This window comes from Aquarana catesbeiana, linkage group LG10, assembly GCF_042186555.1.
Source record: "Aquarana catesbeiana isolate 2022-GZ linkage group LG10, ASM4218655v1, whole genome shotgun sequence".
Classification (NCBI taxonomy): Eukaryota; Metazoa; Chordata; class Amphibia; order Anura; family Ranidae; genus Aquarana; species Aquarana catesbeiana.
Window position 1 is genome coordinate 81957962 of NC_133333.1, and position 25135 is coordinate 81983096.

General features: G+C 43.6%; 2 protein-coding genes across 2 annotated transcripts in view; both read right to left on the reverse strand.

The window, feature by feature from the left end:
- LOC141110754 (excitatory amino acid transporter 2-like) overlaps positions 1 to 25135 on the reverse strand; it is a 470509-nt gene that overhangs the window by 406297 nt on the left and 39077 nt on the right. The gene's annotated exons all lie outside the window — the stretch shown is intronic.
- On the reverse strand, positions 19491 to 21079 carry LOC141110753 (uncharacterized). The gene has a single exon (XM_073602335.1). It carries the CDS (start codon positions 20866 to 20868, stop codon positions 19990 to 19992), a length of 879 nt encoding a protein of 292 aa, XP_073458436.1. The 5' UTR covers positions 20869 to 21079; the 3' UTR covers positions 19491 to 19989.

Consider the following 25135-nt stretch of genomic DNA (forward strand, 5'->3'; position numbering starts at 1 on the left):
TCCCTAGCTTCCACCATTCCAATGGTCCAATGGGCGCAATGGAATTCGAGGCCTCTCCAGATCTCCTTCCTACGTCAGTGGAAGGGCACATCAATGTCCCAACCAATCCTCATCTCTCAGGAGGTAAAGCAATCGTTGATGTGGTGGGTACGTCCTCACAACTTGGGAAGATGCAGGCAGATAGTCACTCCCTATCAAGAAACCGTGACCTCAGATGCCAGTCTACAGGGATGGGGAGCCCACTATCAGGACCTTGCGGCTCAGGGTCGTTGGCCTTTCAGGGCACAGGATACAGTGTCGAACGTTCTGGAGATGAGAGCAGCGTTCCAGGCTCTCCTGGCCTTCAGTTCTCACTTGAGGAGGAAGCACGTCCTCCTAAGGATGGACAACAAGGTGGCCGTTGCCTACATCAACAGGCAGGGGGGCACCAGAAGCAGGTCCATGTTACAGGAGGTCCGTCCTGTTCTGGAATGGGCGCAGCTGAATCTACTGGACCTAAGGGCGGTTTATGTCCCGGGAGTCCAGAACACCTTAGCCGACTCACTAAGCAGAAATTTCCACTCCAACAACGAATGGTCTCTGAGTCCACAAGCCTATGCTCTCATATCCCGAACCTGGGGTCCTCCAGAGATAGACCTAGCAGCAACTCCGGAGAACACAAAGTGTCAGAGATTCCTATCAAGGACACCGTTTCCTTCGGCAGAGGAGACTGCCTCCAACACCCCTGGAACTTTCACCTGGGGTACATTTTCCCCCCGACGCCTCTCATAGCGAGATTCCTCCTGAGGCTCAAGAAGTCAACAGCATTGGTGATAGCAGTGATCCCTTTCTGGCCGAGGAGGCCATGGTTTACTACCCTCATGCAGCTGAACACGGCAGAGCCTCTGCCTCTCCCATTGACGACAGACCTACTCTCCCAGGGACATCTTCTTCACCCGAACCCGGGGAAGCTACACTTGATGGCCTGGAGACTGAAAGGGCTAGGTACCTAGAGCAGGGCTGTTCCCAGAAGGTGGTGGATACCTTACTCCAGGCCAGAAAGCCTACTACCAACATCACGTACAGAAGAGTTTGGGAAAAATTTGTCTCCTTCTCCCACCAGCAAGGTTGGGACTCGTCCTCCCCGTCGGTGTCTCACATCTTGGAGTTCCTTCAATCAGGCCTAGAGAAAGGCCTTAGGTCAAGCACCCTGAAGGTCCAGGTATCGGCCCTGTCTGCCTTGACAGGAGTTAAATGGGCGCAAGAGCCTCTGGTGGTTCAGTTTCAGAGGGCCTGTCTAAAGCTGAGGCCCCCCAGAAAACCGTCATTCCCGGTCTGGGATCTCTCAATTGTTCTAGAGTCATTATCCAAGGAACCCTTTTTTCCAATGCAGAACATATCCCTCTGGGATCTGACGCTGAAGGTTTCATTTTTAATAGCCATAACATCGGCAAAGCGAGTGTCAGAGATGCAAGCTCTAATGGTTAACGAACCATACTTGGTTGTTCTTCCAGACAGGCTAGTCCTAAGGCCTTCGGATCGATTCATCCCCAAGGTGTCCTCATCCTTCCATTTTAATCAGGAGATTAATCTTCCAGCACTCAGCACGGATCAGGGAGACCCTCATCCACTAGATGTTAAGGGTACCGTTATAGAATACCTCTCAGCAACAAAATCCATCAGAAAGTCGGAAAACCTCCTAATTATCCCACATGGTTTCAGGAGAGGTCAAGCGGCATCCTCACGCACCATTGCTTCATGGCTAGTAAAGACCATCAAGAGATCTTACTCACTGAGTAACCATCAAGTACCTGAGGGCTTAAGGGCACACTCCACCAGGGCAGTGGCAACCTCCTGGGCGGCATATTGTAGAGTCTCGGCGGAGACGATTTGCAGAGCGGCTACCTGGTCCTCCAGGAACACCTTCATGTCTCATTACAAGGTGGATTCCGCCTGCTTATCCACGGTGGATTTCGGAAGATCCGTTATCCAGGCCAATTCCTCTATTATTTGATTAATAAACTTAGTTTGAATTCCCACCCAGTCTTTGCGAGTTACTCCCCAAAGTGTATGCTGCCATGATGCGACAGGAAAACGGAAAATTGTATACTCACCTTTCCGTAATTTTCCTTTCCTGTCGTATCTTCATGGCAGCATACAATCTCCCACCCGTCTAAGGTGAGATATATATATATACGGAGAATACTGGGCAGGGGCCATCTCTACAACTTATAGCTATGTAGTCCTATCAGGTTGTGGGGGCGGAGTCACAACCCAAAGTGTATGCTGCCATGAAGATACGACAGGAAAGGAAAATTACGGAAAGGTGAGTATACAATTTTCCGTTTTTTGTTCCTATTATCTTTTGTTTTACTACATCAAGCTGTAAGAAGAATTTAACTTTGTATATATTTTCAAGTTGTTGCCAAGTGTGACCAAATAAACTCACACTTTGTTTGAAGACAGTCTGGCTACTGAACTTTTGAACAAAACGCCAAAGACACTGTTGACATAACACGTGTCTGAGAAGAGAAGGTTTTTACACCCTCTCTACATTTTTACATTGGCGATTGCCAGCCAGTCCAGTTTTTTTTTCCCTGTTCCTCGACAAAGGGGGGAGACTCACACATTTTCATGATTGATCAAGTCTCGGGAAAAAACTATCAAAGAACCTAGAAAGAGGCGTTTGTGTTCCATCAGACGAGGATGAAAGGTCCAAGGAACTGAGCCAGCTAAAGACGAGAAATTCTTCTAACTACGATATGGCATCTGATAATCAAATATCAAGGATGAAAGGTCCAAGGAACTGGCTCAGTCCAAGGAACTGAGCCAGCTAAAGACGAGAAATTCTTCTAACTACGATATGGCATCTGATAATCAAATATGGAGGAACAACAAGCTCCAAAAAGAAACTAAGTAAAGAACCTAGACGGAGGCGTTTGCGTCAGATGTGGACAACAGTTCAATAAAAGTCGCGGGTGAGTTTTTCTATGTCTGTTTTCTCACCTCTAGCCAAAGTTTGTAACTTTGAAGAAAAAAAAAAAGGAAGACCCAGCCTACGAAGTTGATTGACAAGGCCATTTGGACGATATGCTTCAAGCTATTGTTGGAAATCCAAGACTTTGTTTGTTTGTGAAAACGTAACGTTACGTACGTGAAGATTTCTGCCAAGGTTAGTTCCTAAGAAGGTGAGAAAGTCTCACATAAGAAAATATTGGGTAGTTGCCCAAGAAGAAAAAATGTTGAATCAGGAACTGAGACTTCACGTTATTTGAAAAAGCTACCATTGTGTACAACTGGCAGAAGTACTCTTTTGGGTAAGCTAAGATGAAAGTCGGATTTTGATGTTTGAAGATGGAAAGTCCAAGAAACAGGCAAAGAAAAATCAACAGGCAAGAACACTAAAGCACACTAAAGCACACTACAGCACACAATACAAGGAACAAGGCAAAAAGCTACAAGAAAATTATTCTTCAAAGAAAGAAGAAGTAACGAACGAAAGAAAAAGCAACAAACGAAAGAAAAAGCAGCAAATGAAAGAAAAAGCAACAAATTAAAGAAAAGGCAACGAACAACAAAGTTAAAGGACATTATTCATCTCTTGTTTTTTTTTAAGTACACACAGGACTATCATACTAAACAAGGGGTGAGTGTGTTTGTTTATATAAAAGGGTAACATGGGATGGTTAACATCTCAAGGCTCAGAAGTATTTTCCTGTACCATCGGGAAATTGATACATTCCATATATATGGAATACAGGAATACATGCAGTAGTAATTAATTAATGCCAGAGTGTAAAGAAGTTATTTAACAAGGAAACTAAGTTTAATGCTGCATGTAAATGTTTATGAATATTTAGGCCCTGAACAACAGAAAATGTGTGTTATTACACGTGGTCATTTTAAAACACATATATAGGGGGCAGAAAAAAAAGTTTTCAGAGAAAAAAGTATTGATTAAGATTGTGGAAAGAACTGTATGAAATTGAGATAATGGAAAAAAACATGGTGTTTAGTGTTTTATAAAAATCCTATAGATTTGGTTGTAGGAAATAATAAGTTAAGGATTGAACAATTTTTACAAAATTCCAAACTTAGATTTGGTTATTAAATTAAAAGTAGTAGATTGTTCTAATTTATTTAAGACTACCCAGAGAAAATATTAAAATATGAAAGTTTTGTTCAATCTAAAAAAATTGTAAAAATAACAATTGTTAAAAGTCTTTGTAAATGAGTATTTCTGGTAAAAGTAAGGACTTTGATTGAGGGAGGAGTTTTCTCGGGGAAATGGCCAATCGCAGTTTTTGGGCAGGACCCAATCTGTGAGTTTCACGAGATTGTCCTCTAAACAATTTTTTTGTCATTACTATAATCAGGAAAGTCATATAACGTAGTGTACATGATTTTTGGCAGATGTACAAACAAAATATGTTTAAAAAGTGGTAAAAAGGTTAAACATTTTAAAAACGAAAAACTAGATTGTTACCGAATTGCACAGTGTATTGTATACAAAGCATGATAGCTAAGACTGACTGTAACAGATCATTCTCTGAAGAGTTTGTGACATACGAGGAGTGTATTACCAACAGAGAAATGCAGATCAAGTTACACAGACTAGTCGTCATGTCATGACATTTTTCACTTTTGTGAATCAAAGCACAACACATTTTTGTGTTAAGTCTTCCAAATATCTGGAAGAGGATTCATTGATGAGAAAATGTATTTTTAAAAGGTATTATTACTTACTAAATTAATTATTTTTTAAAAAATAAGATTTTTTGGGCCTTAATAACTTTTCTCGAGAGTTCATTGAGATTTTTGCAGACAAAGTATCTGTCTGAGTGAATTTTAATGAATTATATAGGCTTACTGTAGGGCAAATATTTTTAACAACAAGAGAGAACTTATATATAATAATTTGAAGATCTAAAGAAAGCCCTTATTAATTTAGTATTTTTTTGATTAATATAGAGATCTCTCTCAGCCATTTACATTCAAGTGTATGTGGATGATGAGACAATTTCATTGGTATTTATAAAAAATGTGTTAGGAGTGCATTGTCCAATGCTACAGATCAGAGACATTGTGGGTTTTGCACCATTTGTTTTGAAAAACATCTTATGTTACACTAAAGGTGTTATTACAAGGAAAACAGAAGGTGTCAACACACACAGCTTTGTCTAGTGGCAACTAGATGTTAAAAAGATCAGTTGTAGTGGTATATAAAAATACATGGGGATTAAATAGATGCAATGTGAGGGATAGAACCACAGTTGTGTAAATTAAGGAAAAAGTCACTTATTCAACTTTTAGTGGACGCATTGAAAGCTGAACTTAAGACTGCCATGTGTTTAGCAGTCAGAGTGACAGGCATGTGTGGCTCATTCAATAATATTGTATGAGAGGAATGTTTTTAGTTCTGAAAAGAAATTTCAACATGATCACATTTCTTTCAGAAATAGAATATTTAGGAAAGCCCAACCTAAATTAGTGTTCTTTTGCAAAATAAAAGCAATTGTCAGTGTAAAGGGAAAAATACAATAATCTGGTAAGATTATTCTTTTACACAATTTAATATTAGTCACAGGATAAAGAGGGGGACTATGACATTTTGTGTTAGAATCAGTACAGACTGATGAAGATATTTATTCTAAAAAAAATAAATAATTGATTCCAACAATAATGGATAGAGTTATTTTTAAATGAAAATATTTCTTTTTGCATATCCAGGTACTGACTGACTGATTGATTGATTTTTTTGTTTAAGCTAATGAAAGAAATTCTAAACTACTCATTTTAGAACACTTTGTCATCAAACTTCTGAATATTGTTTTATTTGTTTATAGAACAATCCAAAGGGAAAGAGTAACCTAATACTACAAAGTATTGAGGAATTTGGCAAATCTTTATAGATTGATTATATTAGTTTTTTTTCCTGCTTAAGGAGGATATAAGGATGTTGTTTTTTTAGTTAATGTTTCTTTTTGATAAATTAATTGAGATAATTCTAGAAAAAATAATATTTTTAACAAAAGCTAAGTTGTTGTGAACTTATGTCATATTCCACTGGGGTTGGATTTCAAACCATGGAATCAGATTATGATTTAAAATTTTGCAGGACATGTATGCAATTTTAGGTATTTAGTAAAGTTTTTGTTTCTTATCATCTTAAGTACTCAGGTATTGTAGAACATATGAATAGTATTATAAAGTATAAATAGGGTAAGATGATTCAAGAATAAGGTAAAGATTGGGTGACTTATTTACCTGCTACAGTTTTAGTTTAAAAACTTTATTATTTTCTAAACATAGGGTTTGTTAACTGTTTGAGTTAATGACAGGACGTCTTTTGAAATTAGCATACTCCATTATTTTTATATAATCTGTTGTATAGAAAGAAGTGTGGTTGCAAACATTGCAAACAGGTACAGGTATTTCAGAAGTTTGTTCACAAATCATAGCTAGGCCTTTGCTAAATTTAAATAGAAATGATGTCTTGAATGAGATTTCTACTTCTTATGAGTATGTTTAGTAATTTACTCCAGTAGCTAAAGTTATGGTTAAGAATTATAGATCTGAAGGTACCAGGGATGCAAACAGAGATGTCAACTGAGATATCAGTTGGAAAGATTATTTTGTTATTTTTAAGGTACATTAGAATTATACTTTTTGTTTCTAAAGAATTGGTAATAAAATAAATAAAAATAATTGGTAAAAATAAGAACTAAATGGGTAGGATGTAATCAGCAGGAATGTTTCAGTTTGAGGAAATACCTCAGTGACAACTGCTGCCGGAAATATATTATTGCATCCTATAGTTATTATATTTATTATCATGATATTATGTATTTTATTTCAAATCTGTATTATGGTTAGAATGAAACAATTTTATAAATTGATTAAGGAAGAAATGAAAACAGTTGAAAAAATTATGACAGGTATTTTTAGTCGGAAAATTACTTCTGGCTTATCTGATCCTATGATGAGCTGTGGTACATCTGGAGCAACTGATTCAAAATGTGTATGAAAGGGCCACAAATGGAGTGTGCGTGATTTAGTTAATATAATAAATTATATTCAGGGGGAATTGTAGAATAATTATATTAATTTGGCTTTATAATCAAGATCTGTAAGTATGCAGTCTGAGTTCCCTTTTATGCTTTGACATTGAAAAAGCTCACTCAGCTCAGCATAAGACGAATCTTGAAATAGCTAGGTTGTGTGCATGTCATTTTTGTACCAGTTGTTCACCATGTACAGGGTTAATGACTAAAGGTCAGTAGGTCAGTGGTTTCACAGATAAGAATATACTCAGAGTATTTGTCATAGACTTTATTGTAAAGATCTTTTTAAAAGTAAAAACATATATTATCTATAATATATTTAGTTATTTGATATAGTTATTTAATTAGTTAGCTAGATTGAGTTTGTGTGAAGTAATTTATATATTTATATGTATCCAATTATAGTTTAATATGCATTTGTAAGGTTTGGTACAGAATTGCATTTCTGTAGCTTAAAGAATATCCATTACAAGAATTCGGCCATTTGGAAAGGTCATTTACCTTGAGTTTTTTATAAGAATCTGTTGTGTGTTACTGACAATCAAAGAAGTTTAAGAGACGTGTCAGCTGTTGGCAAAGAGAATATTTAGAATAATCACGAATATGATCATTTCATTTTTAGTTCTAGCCGTATATGGCTATGGCTATAGTCTGCTGACTAGTAGATTTGAAATAGTATAAAAACAGAGTGACACTTCACTTCAGGGCACACGATGCACGACACGACACACCACTACACTACACAACACATATCCTTCACACACACACAGAAGGACTTCACTACTTTTTCACACATACAAGGAAGGACACGTGCATCCTTACACTGAAGAAGACATTTTGTTTACATTCGGCCTATATACAGCCTACCTCACAAACAGCTGCTAGAGCAGACACCTCTCTGAAATAGAGAAGCAGACGGAGCTGAAACATCTCTTGAACTCTCTTGATACAAGTTTTTGTTCCTATTATCTTTTGTTTTACTACATCAAACTGTAAGAAGAATTTAACTTTGTATATATTTTCAAGTTGTTGCCAAGTGTGACCAAATAAACTCACACTTTGTTTTAAGACAGTCTGGCTACTGAACTTTTGAACAAAACGCCAAAGACACTGTTGACATAACACGTGTCTGAGAAGAGAAGGTTTTTACACCCTCTCTACATTTTTACAGGTTCCAAAAAAAGCCTCTAAACGCAACTGCCTAGAAATGACTATAAACGAAACTGTGTACATGTACTGATAAGATAACATAGAGGAGAGTTCAGGAGTTCAGGAGGTCATCCGTTTACCAGCAACAGTGCAGATGAGGCCGGTTGTGGATGTAATATCCGCACAGGGGGGCTGTCGGGTAGATAGAAACAATCTGTGGCTTTCGGTTGGTAGCCTTAAAAATATTATGCTGTGAACAACAAAAAAAGATGCAATAAGAAGAGAGGAATATATTATAAATTATATTATCGAAAATAGTGAAAACAAAAGAAAAAATTATATCTGAAATAACAAAGCACTAAAAAAGCAGCAGAACACTGTGTGTGCGGTATATACTGCGACTATTTACTGGGGGGAAAAAGTAACAATCGAGCCAAGCATTTAGCGACTCATCCAGGGCCTGAATGTGGATTGATGAGGTTTTAGATCTTCAGGTCATCATTTCGTCAGGTGGATCTGTGGAATCCCACTCGTCAATGGTGTGTGTGTTGGTGGCGCCGGTGTTGTCTCTGCTCGAGGGGGTCTAGGATGTTCAATTGTCTCGGCAGAGTGAGACCCTCATTAAGGGTGTGGTGGTGAAAGATCTGTTGTCCTTAGTGATTACTAATTTCACAGGGTGGCCCCACTTGTATGGAATCTGGTGGTTGTGCAGGGATTTAGTAATTGTAACTAAATTTTTACGTTTCATCATGGTGTACTTAGACAGGTCTGCATAGAAGGACAGGTTGGTGTATGGCTCTGGTTAGGCCTCAGTGCTTCTGGTAGCATGCATGAGCTTCTCCTTAACATGGAAGAAAGGGCTTTAAAGCGTAACTCCACTTTTTTTGATTAAAAAAACTTTCCCCTCTGGGTGATGTGTACATTGCAAGGATTTTAACTAACTTTGTTTCAGATTCCTACCTTTTGTTATTCTGAAGAAATCACTGTTTGTTCCTCTGTGCCCATGTGCTAAGTGAGTCTAATGGGAGTGGTTTATAATTATTAATCAGCTGCAGCACCTGCAGGGCACTAATGAGGAAAGATGCTGGGCCTGCATCCCTTTAGATGTGTTCCTATTGGGAGTACCTCACCAAAAATTCAATTTTTGTTGCAGGGGATGCCTGAAAACTGACTTGCATCTTAGTGCAGACTTCTGGAAAAATCTGTGAGCCAATCACACAAGCAGGAATTAATGTTTCTGGGGGGCGTGAGTCCCTAAACAGAGAGTTGCTCTCTATTTATTCTGATCACCAATATTACCTGTAAGGAGGGTGAGGGAAAATACAACATTTTAAGCTGCAACCAGAACAGAAATAGAGGAGAAATCTTCCAATGGGGACACCTGCTTCTATGAATACTGTCTTAGAGGGGATTTCCCCTTATTATTATTCACGATTTATATAACGCCAACAGTTTCTGAAGTGCTTTACAATGTAGAGTGGGGACAGCACAATTACAGTACAATACAGAAGGGACAGGAGGGCCCTGCTCGTAGAACTTACATTCTAAAGGGAGGGGATTGTGGTACAAAAGGTAATAGATGCGGGGAATGATTTGATGGGGTTGCTAGGTGGGTGTGGGATAGGCTTATATTGAAAAGATATCATCTCACTTTCTGTGGAGACTACCGGAGACAGGAATTTACAGTATATTTGTCTGTCTGTCCATGATCTGTCTTGTAGTGCATGTACAATATGTATTTGTATATGATAAAGATTGAAGGGATGTTTAATCCATACTTAAAGTTGCTGATTAGGGATGAGCCGAACACCCCCTGGTTCGATTCGCATCAGAACATTCGAACTGACCGAAAGTTTGCATCAGAACATTCGAACGGACCGAAAGTTCGCACGAACTTTCGAACCCAGTTAAAGTCTATGGGATTCGAAAGTGAGAAATCAAAAGTGTGAATTTTAAAGGCTAATATGCAGGTTATTGTCCTGCCCCAGGGTACATGTATCAATGCAAAAAAAAGTTTTAAAAACGTTTTTCGTGAGCAGTGATTTTAATGATGCTTAAAGTGAAAAAATAACAGTGAAATATTCCTTTAAATATCGTGTCTGGGGGGTGTCTATAGTATGCCTGTAAAGTGGCGTGTGTTTCCTGTGTTTAGAACAGTCCCTGTTTAAAATTACATTTCTAAAGGAAAAAAAGTAATTTAAAACTGCGGCTTTAATGTCATGTCTGGATTAAAATCATTGAGAAACCCCCCCCAGCCCATTACCAGCCCCTTTGGGTCTTGTATGGATATTAAGGGGAACCCCGCAGTCAAATAAAAAAAATGAAAGGAGTGGGACCCCCAGGCCCTATATACCCTGAACAGCAGTATACAGGCGGTGCAAACAAGACAGAGACTGTAGGTTTGTTCTTAAGTTGAATCTGTTTGTAATTTTGAACTGGTACATTTTTTACGTGTAGCTCCAGACAAAAAATCTATTTTTAAGCTTTTCGGAAAACATAGGGAAGGATTATCACCCCTGTAACATTTGTTTTTGCTGTCTGTGCACCTGTTCAGAAGATTTCACCTCACTTTCTGTCCCAATGACAATTTTTTCAAATTTTTTTTTCAATTTTTGAAAATTTGGGGTTTTTAGTGAAACAAGGAACTCTAACAAGAGAGAATTTATTTCCCTTCCTAGGGGTAGATTTTCTCTCACTTCCTGTTGTCTCCTTCCGTTTTCAAGTAGGAGTCGTTTGTAAGTTGGATGTTTGAAAGTAGGGGCCTGCCCTATATACTCTGCAGAAATTTAGGCCTTAGGTGTTGGTGTTGCCACAACACTGTAAGCCCTCACAGTTACTCTTGGTGGACGCAGGAATGGGCCCTGCTGTGAAATATTAGATCAAGAATAGTAATTACATGCCCCTGTTGAACAGGGGCTGAAAAATTGGGCCTAAGACACTGGTGCTGGTGCCACAACACTGCAACCCCTCACAGATACTCTAGTTGGAGCGCAGGAATGAGCCCTGCTGCAAAGTATTGCATCAAAAATTGTAATTACACGCCCCTGTTAAACAGGGGTTGAAAAATTAGGCCTTGGGCACTGGTGCTGGTGCCACAACACTGCAACCCCTCACAGATACTCTAGCTGGAGCGCAGGAATGAGCCCTGCTGCAAAGTATTGCATCAAAAATTGTAATTACACGTCCCTGTTAAACAGGGGCTGGAAAAATTGGGCCTTAGGCACTGGTGCTGGTGCCACAACACTGCAACCCCTCACAGATACTCTAGTTGGAGTGCAGGAATTAGCCCTGCTGCAAAGTATTGCATCAAAAGTTGTAATTACACTCCCCTGTTAAAAAGGGGCAGAAAAATTGGGCCTTCGCCACTGGTGGCAGTGCCCAGAACCAAAAATGTTCTTACAAGCTATCAGCATGAATATTGAGGAGGAAGAGGATAGTCACTCAGCATAACAGGATAGTCACTCAGCATCAGCATAGGCAGTCTTGAAGGGATCTCACATTAAAAAAAAAATTATTCAGTTACATCAGCATCAGGTGCTTGGTAGCTGGTGATCCAAGACTGATTCATTTTTATGAAGGTCAGCCGATTGACCGATTTGGTGGACAGACGCACCCTGTGATCGGTTACAAAGCCTCCAGTAGCACTAAATGTGCGTTCCGAAAGAACTCTGGATGCAGGACAGGCCAGTAGCTCAATTGCATACTGTGCAAGCTCTGGCCAGTGATCCATCCTCAAGACCCAGTAACCCAGAGGATTTTCAGTGGGAAAGGTGTCCAAGTCTGATCTTGCCCCTAGGTATTCCTGCACCATGTGAATCAAACGCTGGCGATGGTTGCTGGAACAGATCATACCTTGGGGCTGCGAAACAAAAAATTGTTTGAACGCATCGGTCAGATGGCCACCTTCTCCACCGCTCCTTCTGTGACTGACTGAAGCCTCAGCAACACGTTGTCCAGGAGGACCGGGAAATTGTAACTTCCCAGGCTCTGGAAACGCGTTGCACAAACCTTTCTGCAAGGCCTCCTGAAGATTTTTCATCCTCTGCTCCCTCTGCGATGGCAAGATAAGGTCCACAACCTTACCCTTGTAACGTGGATTAAGGAGGGTTGCCAGCCAATAATGATCCCTCTCCTTGATACCACAAATACGAGTATCCTTCCGCAGGCTTTGCAGGATCTGGGAGGCCATGCAGCATAGGTTTGCTGAGGCATTCCGTGCAGAGTCCTCTGGGTCACTAAGGATGACATGATCTGCAGCCACCTCCTCCCAGCCACATACAAGTCCATGGGTTTCTTCGGACTGTAAATGATCCCTTGAAGACTGCTGCTGATGCTGAGTGCTAGGCTCCACCTCCATGCTGACACAATCCTCCTCCTCTTCCTGTGTGATCGGCGGGCACGCAGGAACACTGTCTGGATAAAGGGGGCCTTGAGAGGTAAGGAAGTCCTCCTCTTCCTGCCTCTGTTCTGCCTCAAGTGCCCTGTCCATTATTCCATGCAGCGTGTGCTCCAACAGGTGGAGGGACAGTGTCACTGATGCATGCACTGTCACTGCTCACCATCCTCGTGGCCTCCTCAAATAGTGACAGGACAGTGTATGCATCCCTGATCATGGCCCACTGGCGTGGGGAAAAAAAACAAGCTCCCCTGACCCTGTCCTGGTGCCATAGTTGCACAGGTACTCATTGATGGCCCTCCGCTGCATGTGCAGCCGCTGCAGCATGGCCATTATTGAGTTCCACCTGGTGGGCATGTCACAGATTAGGCGGTTCTTGGGCAGGTTAAATTCCTTTTGGATGTCAGCGGCCCAGCACTGGCATTATATGACCGGCGGAAATGCACACAGAGTTTCCTGGCCTGCCTCAGGACATTCTGTAAGCCTGGGTACCTGCCCAAGAACCGCTGCACCACCAAGTTAAGGACGTGAGCCAAACAGGGCATATGGATCAGTTGTCCCTGTCGGAGGGCACAGAGGAGTCACCAGTGCCCCGCACTTGCAGAGCTCTGCGGTGTGATGCAGTCGGTTGGCTGCCCTTAAGCTGGCCCCTGGAGGGCATCCTGCCTCATAGGATGTCCTCCTCAGCCACCTCCTCCTCTCTCCTATCAGGCACCCACGTAGAGTCAGTGAGCTCATCATCCCCTCCCTCCTCGTCACTGGAGCAAACCTGGCAGTATGCTGCAGCTGGGGGAACATGACTGCCAGTTTGTTGTCCTCCTTGGGCAACCCCTCTCTCTGGGCTCACGTTACTGCCTTCCTCAAGCTGGGTACCAACAAAAGTGCTGTGCATCCTCCTGCAGCATGTACTCAAGATTGTGGTCAAACAGTTTGGGGGACTCCTCCGGTGGGGCTAGGGAAGGAGTAACTGATGATGACCTTGAGTCCAAGGAATAGGCCGCTTTGGCATCTGCATTGGCAGCCAAGGTAGTCTGGGTGACAGAGGATGAGGAGGATGAGGACGGCTTGGTCATCCACTCTACCAATTCTTCGGCATGTTGTGGCTCAACACGGCAGCTGCCAAGAAAAAGGACAAGTGTGCCCCACTGCCACGTGCTTATGAGGATGCGCCGTGTCCATGACCAGCACTGTTGCCTCTAGACACAGAGCCTGCTTGCCCTCTTTTATTGGCCTGTGACTGTCTACCTCTCCTTGCTGGCCTTCCAGACATACTGTCTTTGATGTATTGGAATAGGTACACAAGGAATGGCCTGCAGTGAGATGTAGCTGCACAAAGCTGGGATGTATATATATACTGATTATACTGCAGCTAGCTGAATCACCTGCCTGTAGTATTATTAGGAAGAAAACAACAGGAATTGTCTGCAGTGAGCTTTAGCTGCACACTGCGCCCAGTATACAGTGCACTAATATACTGCAGCTAGCTGAATCAACTGCCTGCCTGTGGTATTATTAGGAAGAGAACACCAGCAATTGTCTGCAGTTAGCTTTAGTTGCACACTGTGCACAGGATACAGTACACTGTCTGAAAATACTGCAGTTTCCTGCCTGAAGTATTATTATTTTTTTTTTTTTTTTTTAAGAATAAGTTAATTTTATTGTGAAATGTCATGGCACTTTTCATTTTTTATTTTTTTTTACAAAATATCATACATGGTTATTTAAAATGAATAAAAAAAAAAACAGGCATACAAACTTACAACACACAATACTGCAATAAAAGAAATAAATGACTTATTACAGATAAGCAGACATTTAAGTGTACCTGTTATTTATTTACAAAGAGGCAGCCATTTTGGTCTACTGGTTTACCAAAATTTAGTTTTTTTTAGTGAATTGATAGACTGGATTCTCTAAATAAAGTGGCTGACTAATGTGTACAAACAACAAGTCCACTTAAGCCAAAAGTAGTCAGATTTTATATATAAAAAAAAATTGAACTTTCATTAGTATTCTACAAAAAATAAGTCTATTTCTACAATACTTTTTTCTATATTTCAATATACTTGTTTGAAAAAACAAACAAAAAAAACCTAAAGAATCATTCACATTCCTGCATTAACTGGGGAGAGGTGCAGTGATTAACACTCCACCATACACCGGTGACCCTAGATCCATCTGGATTGTTCCTGGATATATTTACTACACAATTATACTACATGTCACCATTATGATTCCTTTTCTTCCATCAGGTGCACCTGGTTTCCCATTTTCTAGAAAAACCAAGTACTGTCTGTGATACTTTTTTTTTTTTTATCTGCACCAACATCCAAATTTTCAGAGCAAGCTTTGAGGATATACCCCATTCTTCAAGGTCCAAGCAGTGCAGCACATTTTCCAAAAGATGCAATGCATTTTCTAACCAGCAGAGGGAAAAATATACCAAACGAGTTAGCAATATGAGAGACGATGGTCTCAAAAACTGAACTGAAATAAGGCTACAGAAGCTGTAGGACATTATTGGTCTCAGATGTATCCACTTTTTTTTTTCTTTTTTTGTAATACAAACACAAAATGATTCCGTGTCCCTGAACACAAAATTCTATACAGATTCTGTGCAACAGTATTAATGTATTCCACGTCTGCTATTTGCCAGGTAACAGCAATCTGGAACCACTACATTCAAAAGCACTTGACGCTTGACTGAGCGCAAAGTTCATTTACAATTAAAAAAAATTATATCCCCATCCAAATTAGGTTCAACTTTAAATGATACATTTGGCATATGAATGTGGGTATTACTATCTGCCACTACATGAAGCAACATTTTCTTTCAGTTTAGTAGCTTTATAAACACAGTAAAGGTAATGAGCTAAAAATGTATTTATCAAAATAAATACAGTAATCATTACACAGTAAAAACATAAAAAAATAATGCGTTTTGCAGCCACATCTGATGATGTGCAGTAAGTGAAACATGCTATTAGTCATGTTCTTCATCAATGACCATTAAAGAAGGCAGGACTTGTTTTAGTAACACATAACAGGCTCATTTAACAAGTTAACAACACATAAAGCTTATATATTAAATGGGTCAGGCCACTAAAAACTGATATTTCAGTTTTAAGTAGAAACAAGTGGGTTCAATTGGCAATCTACTTCCTATATCACCGAGACAGTCCTGGTTCTTCCACTCCATCCCCCCTATTCCAGCTGCACCTTTCAGTAATTCAGAATTGGACTTGCGACAATAAGCAGCTTGCAATCACGCTCATCTTGCTCGCATTTGATATCAGTTTAGGACTATTCTGGGACCATGCACCATGCACGGACATGTACATTTGACCTCTTTTTGATCAGCACCTAACCTCCTATGCTTTATACCCTGCTTTAAGGTAACACTTTCATTTATTTAAACAAAAAAATGTTTTGCAGCACTAACGGCTTTCTTTTAGGCCTCCTGCAAAGTCTCACAAATACCTGCTGATCCTGCCAGTGAAGTCCACCTAATGTAGCTTCATGTGGTTGAACTACAGTGAAATTAAAAAAATGTAGCAGGCATGTGGTTATTGGAACAGTCACTGCTAATTCACATGCTTGTAGATGTTCAATCATCTGGTCGCACCTAGTCCTCAAAAAGAAAAACAATAAATTCAGCGCAGGGGAGCTCATATTGTAGTATTAAAATGCAACAATGTATTAAAAGAATGCGGTATATACTCGAGTACAAGTCGACACGAGTATAAGTCGAGGCTCTAATTTACCACAAAAAAAAAAAAATGGGAAAAACTTATTGACCCGAGTATAAGACGAGGGTGAGAAATGCAGCAGCTACTGTAAGTGGAAAAAGAGGGTCAACAATGCACATCTGCAGCTGTATACCTCCCTGTGTGCCATGTGTCCTGTGTGCCATGTGTCCTATGTGTGCCATGTGTCCTATGTGTGCCATGTGTCCTATGTGTGCCATGTGTCCTATGTGTGCATGTGTCCTATGTGTGCATGTGTCCTATGTGTGCATGTGTCCTGTGTGCATGTGTCCTGTGTGCATGTGTCCTGTGTGCATGTGTGTATCTTACCTGTGTCCCGTGCATGCCTCCGTGTGCCGCTCTGCATCCACCATCAGCATGTGCTATTACCATTCGGCGCCCACCCACCGCTCAAAAGCCGCGCCCCCCCCGTCCGCGACAGGCAGAAAACCCCACCCCCCAGCAGTCAGCCCACCACGGACACTCCCCCATCCCCATACCATGGACGAGGATGAGAGAATGTCCGCGGCAGGCCGCCGGGAAACGGAGTCCCCCGCCCACCACAGACGCGGAGGAGGCGCGGCCCCCGAACAGCGAGAGGCCGCCGAACGGTAGCACACGCTGGCCGCCTGCATGACACACTGATCATGCAGGCAGACGGCGGTGACTCGAGTATAAGTTGAGGGGGGCACTTTCAGCCCAAAAAAAAGGGGTGAAAATCTCGACCTATACTCGAGTATATACAGTATATAAAATGCACTCACAAAACAATGAAAGGGCAGGCATGTGTAGCAGGACACAGACTGCTGGGATATCTGCAATCCAGGACTCAAAAGTGCTAAGGGGAGCCTGGCCAGGCTAAAGGCAAGGAACACGGCAGCTCTAGGAAGGCACCACTAAATTCAGGTCGCTGTCAATGCAGACATGCTCCTCGGAGTGTTGTCATCTGTCAGGGAGATGCCGGTACAGACAGACATTTGTTTCTGGGTGAGTTCCCCTTTTTTCAGTCTCCAGTGAGACTCTGGACACTGCAGTTACACTTACAATTAGGCTCAGCACGGTTAATTTGTTTTAATTTTAAAAGGAGTACGGTGCAATATTGTTCACTGGTTAAGGTGCGATTCAGGTGCGGATTTTTAAAGTGTATGACACTTGAATTTGCACCTGAACTGGACTGAAAAAAAGCACAGGACCCTTTTTTTTTTTTTTTTCAAAACGGACTGCGGCCGGCCTGGACATATGTGAACCCAGCTCCATAGAAAGTCGGTTCGGTTCACATGTCATGCAAATCAGATGCGTTTCAAAACGCATTCCAATCTGCATATATCTGAACTGGGCCTTATTGTTCCTCTGCCACCCTATGACTGGACAGGGAAGGGAGAAGCAGAAGACTGATGAGCTCATCTTTCTGTCATGCTTCTTTCTCTCTCCCCCTACCTTGTTAGCCCATAAGCAGTACAGCACAATTGACTTGTTACATGTGTTATTTCTCCCTTTCCCAGTCTGAGCCCTGCTTACAGGGTGCTGCAAGAGGCTCATACTAAATCAGATTTAGGTGAGCACTGCTTGCATTTAAACAAATACATTTGATTGGGTTTTAATGAACACAGACATGCATTGATGTATTTTATAACCGCCTGGAGTTCAGCTTCATTTAGCTCAGGGTGGAAATTCTGCTGTGAGATTTCACTGCAGAATGGACCCCACTCTGTTACAGGTAGTGGGGGGAAACTGGATCAATTGGCAGGATCAACAGGTAACTAAACTATTATATATAGGGGGACTCAGAAAAACAAAAACTGCTGTAACCAGTAAGAGGCAGCATAATATACGTCCCTTTTATTTTGTTCCTAGCTCCATTTTAGAGCAGTTAAACCTATAAAATGGCCAAAACTTGAGCTACGGTGACATAGGAATAAGTAACAAACGAAAAACTTCAAAACTGTCTACAGTCATTCCTTCCAAAACTACAATGATTTTAACATTGAATTTCCCCCAAAATATAGGGGGGAATATAGGGGGAAAAATAGAAAACAAAACAAAAAACCCCCCAAAAAAACAGACACATACCTAAGGTATAGCACACTAAAAACATAAAACAGGCAATTATCTATTGTGTGAAATCTTCTTGGTCCTGAACAGTCCCTTGTGCCAAATACATAAAAGAACTATGAAAAGTGTGACAAAATATTAAAACAGTTACATGATTATAGACAAACTAGACACCTTTGTTTTGTACAGTATTTGCAGAATTAATAAAAAGGAAAGTATTTTTAACAAGAAAAGGGCTACAGAAGAAAAGGAACGTAAAGATTTTTTAAAGTACCAGCAGCCTTAAAAAAGGATTTATTAAGAAGACAATGCCATGTTAAAGTGGTACTAAACCAAAAAGCAAACATTACACTGCAGCCTACCAATTCTAAAGCCGGGCACACAAGGTTTTTTTCGTGCAAACCCGCAGGTTGCATGAAAAAACTGACAGCTCTGGTCAGGAGCCGCTGTACTAACCCATGCGAAATTAGTTCAGCGATCCCTCCCACTGAGGTGTTGTGTTCTGCTAGGGGGATGGATCCCCTACCAGAACACTCCGATCAGTGCTCTCTGCCATTGGCTAAGAGCGCTGATTGGGAGTCGGTCGGCTGCTAGTTTTCCAAAGGCCCGCTTCTGTCGGACAGACCGACATACACATGGGCAGAATGTCTGCTGGTATTCTTTGTACCAGCAAATGTCTCCCGACATTTTTCTTGTGTGTACGGGGCTTTAGATGCGATGACTGTATTCGTTTTTTTCCAGGCTCTCTTTTATTTTATTACAACTGGTGATCAGGTAATTTAGCACCAACAGGGGCGCTTACAAAAACTTTTCCAAACGAAAAAAATAAAAACGGTTGATGTAGCTGCTTGTGACACGGCATAGTGAGCCAAAGTTTGGCCTAAATTCGTTAGTATATTTAAATCGGCTAGTACATCTCACACTCCCCTCCCCCCGGACCGACAATCCCGCTGCGCTCATCCATCCAGAATGGGGCTGGGCACTCCAATACAGGAGGAGTGCCACCGGCCAGATCACAGAGGGAAAAAAGCCAAAAAAAAAAAAAGAAGGCTAATGCAGCCACCACATTCAAGGATTGGCAATCTGCAACATAATCACCCTGGGTGCGTGAGGCTCGGATATTACACATATCCTGTGAAAATAGTTTTGATTTCAGACTGGCCAATGTGCATCAGGTGGTCTGACCTAAATGTATAGCCACCTTTAAAACCTAGGGATATCATTTAGCTATAAAGTTACATACGAATAATATTAATTCAGCTCGGAAATCTCCATGAATTTGTGCTCAACATCAAAGTCCAACTTTTTTTTCCGCCAGTGTTGCAGAAAATGCTTACCTGAATAAGCATAAATAATCCTTGGCTGTTTCATTTTTTCACGTTCACTCTTCCATGTATGGCTGGACAAGACTGCAGTATAAATTCAGTCATCTAGACTTCAGTTCAATAGGAAATTTGTATCACAGATAAAATGCCCTCCCCCCAATTATCAGTCACCTGTCCTTTTAGGTAATTCTCTCAAGATATTGGGACCTAGTACTGGTGGAATTATGTCCTGAGTGAACAAAAATTCTGGACACTGAATGGACAGCTAAAACCGCAAGCTACACAACAAGCTCTGTGTCGGCATTCGGTGGACGGTTGCCCTGGCACAGCCTCTTGTGTCTCAGGAGTCTGTCCGTCCTTGAAAAAGCCTGCTTACATCTCTCACATTTGAACGGTTTCTCCCCGCTATGGACCCGTCTGTGCCTGTCCAGATGATACTTCTGAACAAACTTCATGTCGCACATGTCACACTCAAAAGGGCGCTCTCCTGTGCTAACGAACATGTCTCTGTCAGCATGGTAACTCGGTGAGTATGAAGGTAAACTTGCACCAGACTCTGTCTCTGCAATGTTGGTGTGGCATCCCTGACACATCCTCTTATGTCTCAGAAGTCTGTCCGTCCTTGAAAAGGCCTGCTGGCATCGCTCACATTGGTACGGTTTTTCTCCACTGTGGACCCGTTTATGTCTGTCCAGATGATACTTCTGAATAAACTTCATATCGCACATGTCACATTCATATGGACGCTCTCCTGTATGGATGTACAAATGCCTCTTAAGATGGTAGCTGCTCCTGAAGGCTCCATAGCAGTGCTCGCAGATGAAATTCTTGGGTATATGTAGTGAGAATGGACTGTTCTCCTCTGCTAATACCATCTTCTTGTGGCTTTTGCTAACTTTGGAAACCAAAGTAGGCTGGTCTCTTATAATGACTGGCTTTGGAGCTTCTTTATGTGGCTCCGCCTCTGTGTCTGAGATTTCAGTTATTTCTTCTACATCATCGTCATCTTCTCCTTCATCGCTCCCTATGGTACGTGACAGGCTGGCACTCAACATCCCCAGCTTTTTACCTGCTGCCGAGTGCAGCAGACTCAAACCCGATATTCCTTCACAGCCCAGCAGACGGCGCTGTAATGCGCTTCTTTGTAAATGAGCCATCTTGTGTCACTTGTCAATGTCCAGTACAGGGGAGAGGGCCACGAATCTGTTCTGAAATCTCTTGCCACAATCAGTTCATAACAGCCCTGTTGATCCTATCAGAAATCCAGTGTTTTCCTTGTCCGCACTCTGCAAAGTGGGTAAAGCACTGTGTGCATCCACACAACTCCGACAAGAAGTCTACACACCCCAGGCCTACACCATAGCTCTCTGTCCCCTGAAGTATTATTAGGAAGAGAACATCAGCAATTGTCTGCAGTTAGTTTTAGTTGCACACTGTGCACAGGATACAGTACACTGACTGAAAATACTGCAGCTTCCTGCCTGAGTATCAGGGAATTTAGTAGATCAGACTGTGTGGACTGCACAGAAGGAACCTGAAATACAGGTACGTGAAAAATAATGGTGTTTATTAAATGGGTGACAAATAAATGAAATATATACAGTGCAAACCAACCACAGACCCACAAACAAATGGTATATACAAATGGATGGGAAATACCGTAATCGTAACAAAAGCCAGGCCGAGGTCATACACAAGGAGGTCAGTCAGATGAGAAAGGACGGAGAACCAACAGGACAGGAAGAGGATGGATGGATAGGCTGCAGGGCAGGGATCAGGGAAATCAGGAAACCGGAGGGACAGGTCCAGGATGGGCTCAGGATAGGGATCGGATCAGGTCAGGACAGATGCAGGCTCAAGGTCAAGATAACAGACAGCAAGATCAGGGCACAGGGAGAGAGACACCAAGGCAAGGATGTGAGGGCTTGCCGGGTATTTATCAGACTGCAGTGATTTGACCTCACGTTACACCTGAGCGCAGAGGGTGCTGTCTGCTCCACACTGCTGGAATACACTCGCTGGTGGACACCGGTACTTCGGCCCAAGGATGCAACAGTGCCACCAGCAGGTGAGTCCTCTTATTACAGGTCTTAGGTGTTGGAAGACACCCGCTGGTGGACACTGGTACTGCGATCCAGGAGACCGATAGCGCCACCAATGGGTGAACCTTTTCATGACAGTACCCCCCTCAAAGGAGCGGCCTCTGGACGCTCCAACTAGATGAAATTGTCCAAAGCTCATGGCCTCAAATCGAACAACAGATGAGGGCACGCCAGGCTGGGCATCGGGTACTTCAGGCTGGGCATCAGGCACCTTAGACTGGGCAGCGAGCACCATAAGGGCAGGCTGGATCACAGGCACTGGCTCAACAAACTGTGTAACGGCCCCAGCCCAGTGGGCTCGGTAACAGGCCCCGGTTCAGTGAGCTGGACACCGGGCACTGGTCCGGCAAGCTGAATAACAGGCACTGGCTTTACAGACTCCGGTTTAGCAGACTGGGTAACGAGCACCGGTTCAGCAGACTGGGTAACGGGCATCGGTTCAGCAGACTGGGTAACGGGCACCAAAACTCCAGGCTGACACACGGGCACCAAAACTTCAGGCTGACACACGGGCACCAAAACTTCAGGCTGACACACTAATATCAAGACATCTGGCTGGAAGGCAGGCAACGAGACACCAGGCTGGAAGGCAGGTACCAAGACATCAGACTGAGAAGCGGGCATATCAGATGGGGAAGTGGAGACATGAAGCTGGAAGGCAGGCACCGAGACATCAGGCTGGAAGGTGGGCACAACAAACTGGAAAGCGGGCACATCAGACTGGAAGGCGGGCACATCAGACTGGGAAGCGGGCACATCAGACTGGGAAGCGGGCACATCAGACTGGGAAGCGGGCACATCAAGCTGGAAGGCAGGCACCGAGACATCCGGCTGGAAGGCAGGCACCGAGACATCAGGCTGGAAGGTGGGCACATCAGACTGGAAAGTGGGCACAGACTGGAAAGCGGGCACATCAGACTGGAAGGCGGGCACATCAGACTGGAAGGCGGGCACCGAGACATCCGGCTGGAAGGCAGGTACCGAGACATCCGGCTGGAAGGCAAGCATCGAGACATCAGGCTGGAAGGTGGGCACATCAGACTGGAAAGTGGGCACAGACTGGAAAGTGGGCACATCAGACTGGAAGGCAGGCATCGAGACATCAGGCTGGAAGGTGGGCACAGACTGGGAAGCGGGCACATCAGACTGGAAAGTGGAGACATCAAGCTGGGCACCGAGATATCCGGCTGGAGGGCAGGCACCGAGACATCAGGCTGGAAGGCAAGCATCGAGACATCAGGCTGGAAGGTGGGCACATCAGACTGGAAAGCGGGCACAGACTGAAAAGCGGGCACATCAGATTGGAAGGTAGATACATCAGGCCGGAAGGCAGGCACTGAGATTCGAGCTGGAAGGCAGGCATCAAGACATCAGACTGGAAAACGGACACATTTGACTGGAAGGTAGGCACATCAGACTGGCAGGCAGGCACATCAGGCTGGAAGGCAGGCACCAAGACTTTGGGCTGGAAGGCAGGCATCGAGACATCAGACTGGAAAGCGGGCACATCAGACTGGAAAGCAGGCACATCAGACTGGAAGGTAGGCACATCAGACTGGAAGGCAGGCACATCAGGCTGGAAGGTAGGCACATCAGGCTGGAAGGCAGGCATCAAGACATCAGACTGGGAAGCTGGCACATCAGACTGGGAAGCGGACACATCAGACTGGAAGGTAGGCACTTCAGGCTGGAAGGCAGGCACATCAGGCTGGAAGGCAGGCACCGAGACTTTGGGCTGGAAGGCAGACATCAAGACATCAGACTGGGAAGCGGGCACATCAGACTGGAAAGCGGACATATCAGACTGGAAGGTAGGCACATCAGACTGGAAGGCAAGCACATCAGGCTGAAAAGTGGGCACATCAGGCTGAAAAGCCGGCACCAAGGCATCAGGCTGGAAGGCAGGCATCGAGATATCAGGCTGGAAAGCGGGCACATCAGACTGGAAGGTAGGTACCAAGACATCAGACTGGGAAGCTGGCACATCAGACTGGGAAGAGGACACATCAGACTGGAAGGTAGGCACATCAGGCTGGAAGGCAGGCACATCAGGCTGGAAGGAAGGCACATCAGGCTGGAAGGCAGGCACCGAGATTTTGGACTGGAAGGCAGACATCAAGACATCAGACTGGGAAGCGGGCACATCAGACTGGAAAGTGGACACATCAGACTGGAAGGTAGGTACCTCAGACTGGAAGGCGGGCACATCAGGCTGAAAAGTGGGCACATCAGGCTGAAAAGCGGGCACATCAGGCTGGAAAGCGGGCACCAAGGCATCAGGCTGGAAGGCAGGCATCGAGACATCAGGCTGGAAAGCGGGTACATCAGACTGGAAGGTAGGCACATCAGGCTGGAAGGCAGGCACATCAGGCTGGAAGGCAGGCACATCAGGCTGGAAGGCAGGCATCAAGACATCAGACTGGGAAGCTGGCACATCAGACTGGGAAGCGGACACATCAGACTGGAAGGTAGGCACTTCAGGCTGGAAGGCAGGCACATCAGGCTGGAAGGCAGGCACTGAGACTTTGGGCAGAAAGGCAGACATCAAGACATCAGACTGGGAAGCGGGCACATCAGACTGGAAAGCGGACATATCAGACTGGAAGGTAGGCACATCAGACTGGAAGGCAGGCACATCAAGCTGAAAAGTGGGAACATCAGGCTGAAAAGCCGGCACATCAGGCTGGAAAGTGGGCACCAAGGCATCAGGCTGGAAGGCAGGCATCGAGACATCAGACTGGGAAGCTGGCACATCAGACTGGGAAGTGGACACATCAAACTGGAAGGTAGGCACATCAGGCTGGAAGGAAGGCACATCAGGCTGGAAGGCAGGCACCGAGACTTTGGGCTGGAAGGCAGACATCAAGACTTTAGACTGGGAAGCGGCACATCAGACTGGAAAATGGACACATCAGACTGGAAGGTAGGCACATCAGACTGGAAGGCAGGCACATCAGGCTGAAAAGTGGGCACATCAGGCTGAAAAGCGGGCACATCAGGCTGAAAGGCAGGCATCAAGACATCAGACTGCGAAGCTGGCACATCAGACTGGGAAGCGGACACATCAGACTGGAAGGTAGGCACTTCAGGCTGGAAGGCAGGCACGTCAGGCTGGAAGGCAGGCACTGAGACTTTGGGCTGGAAGGCAGGCACGTCAGGCTGGAAGGCAGGCACCGAGACTTTGGGCTGGAAGGCAGGCATCAAGACATCAAATTGGAAAGTGGGCACATCCGACTGGAAGGTAGGTACATCAGGCTGGAAGGCAGGCACATCAGGCTGGATAGCAGGCACAGGGTTGGCAGCTTTAGGTGGGCCATCAAGT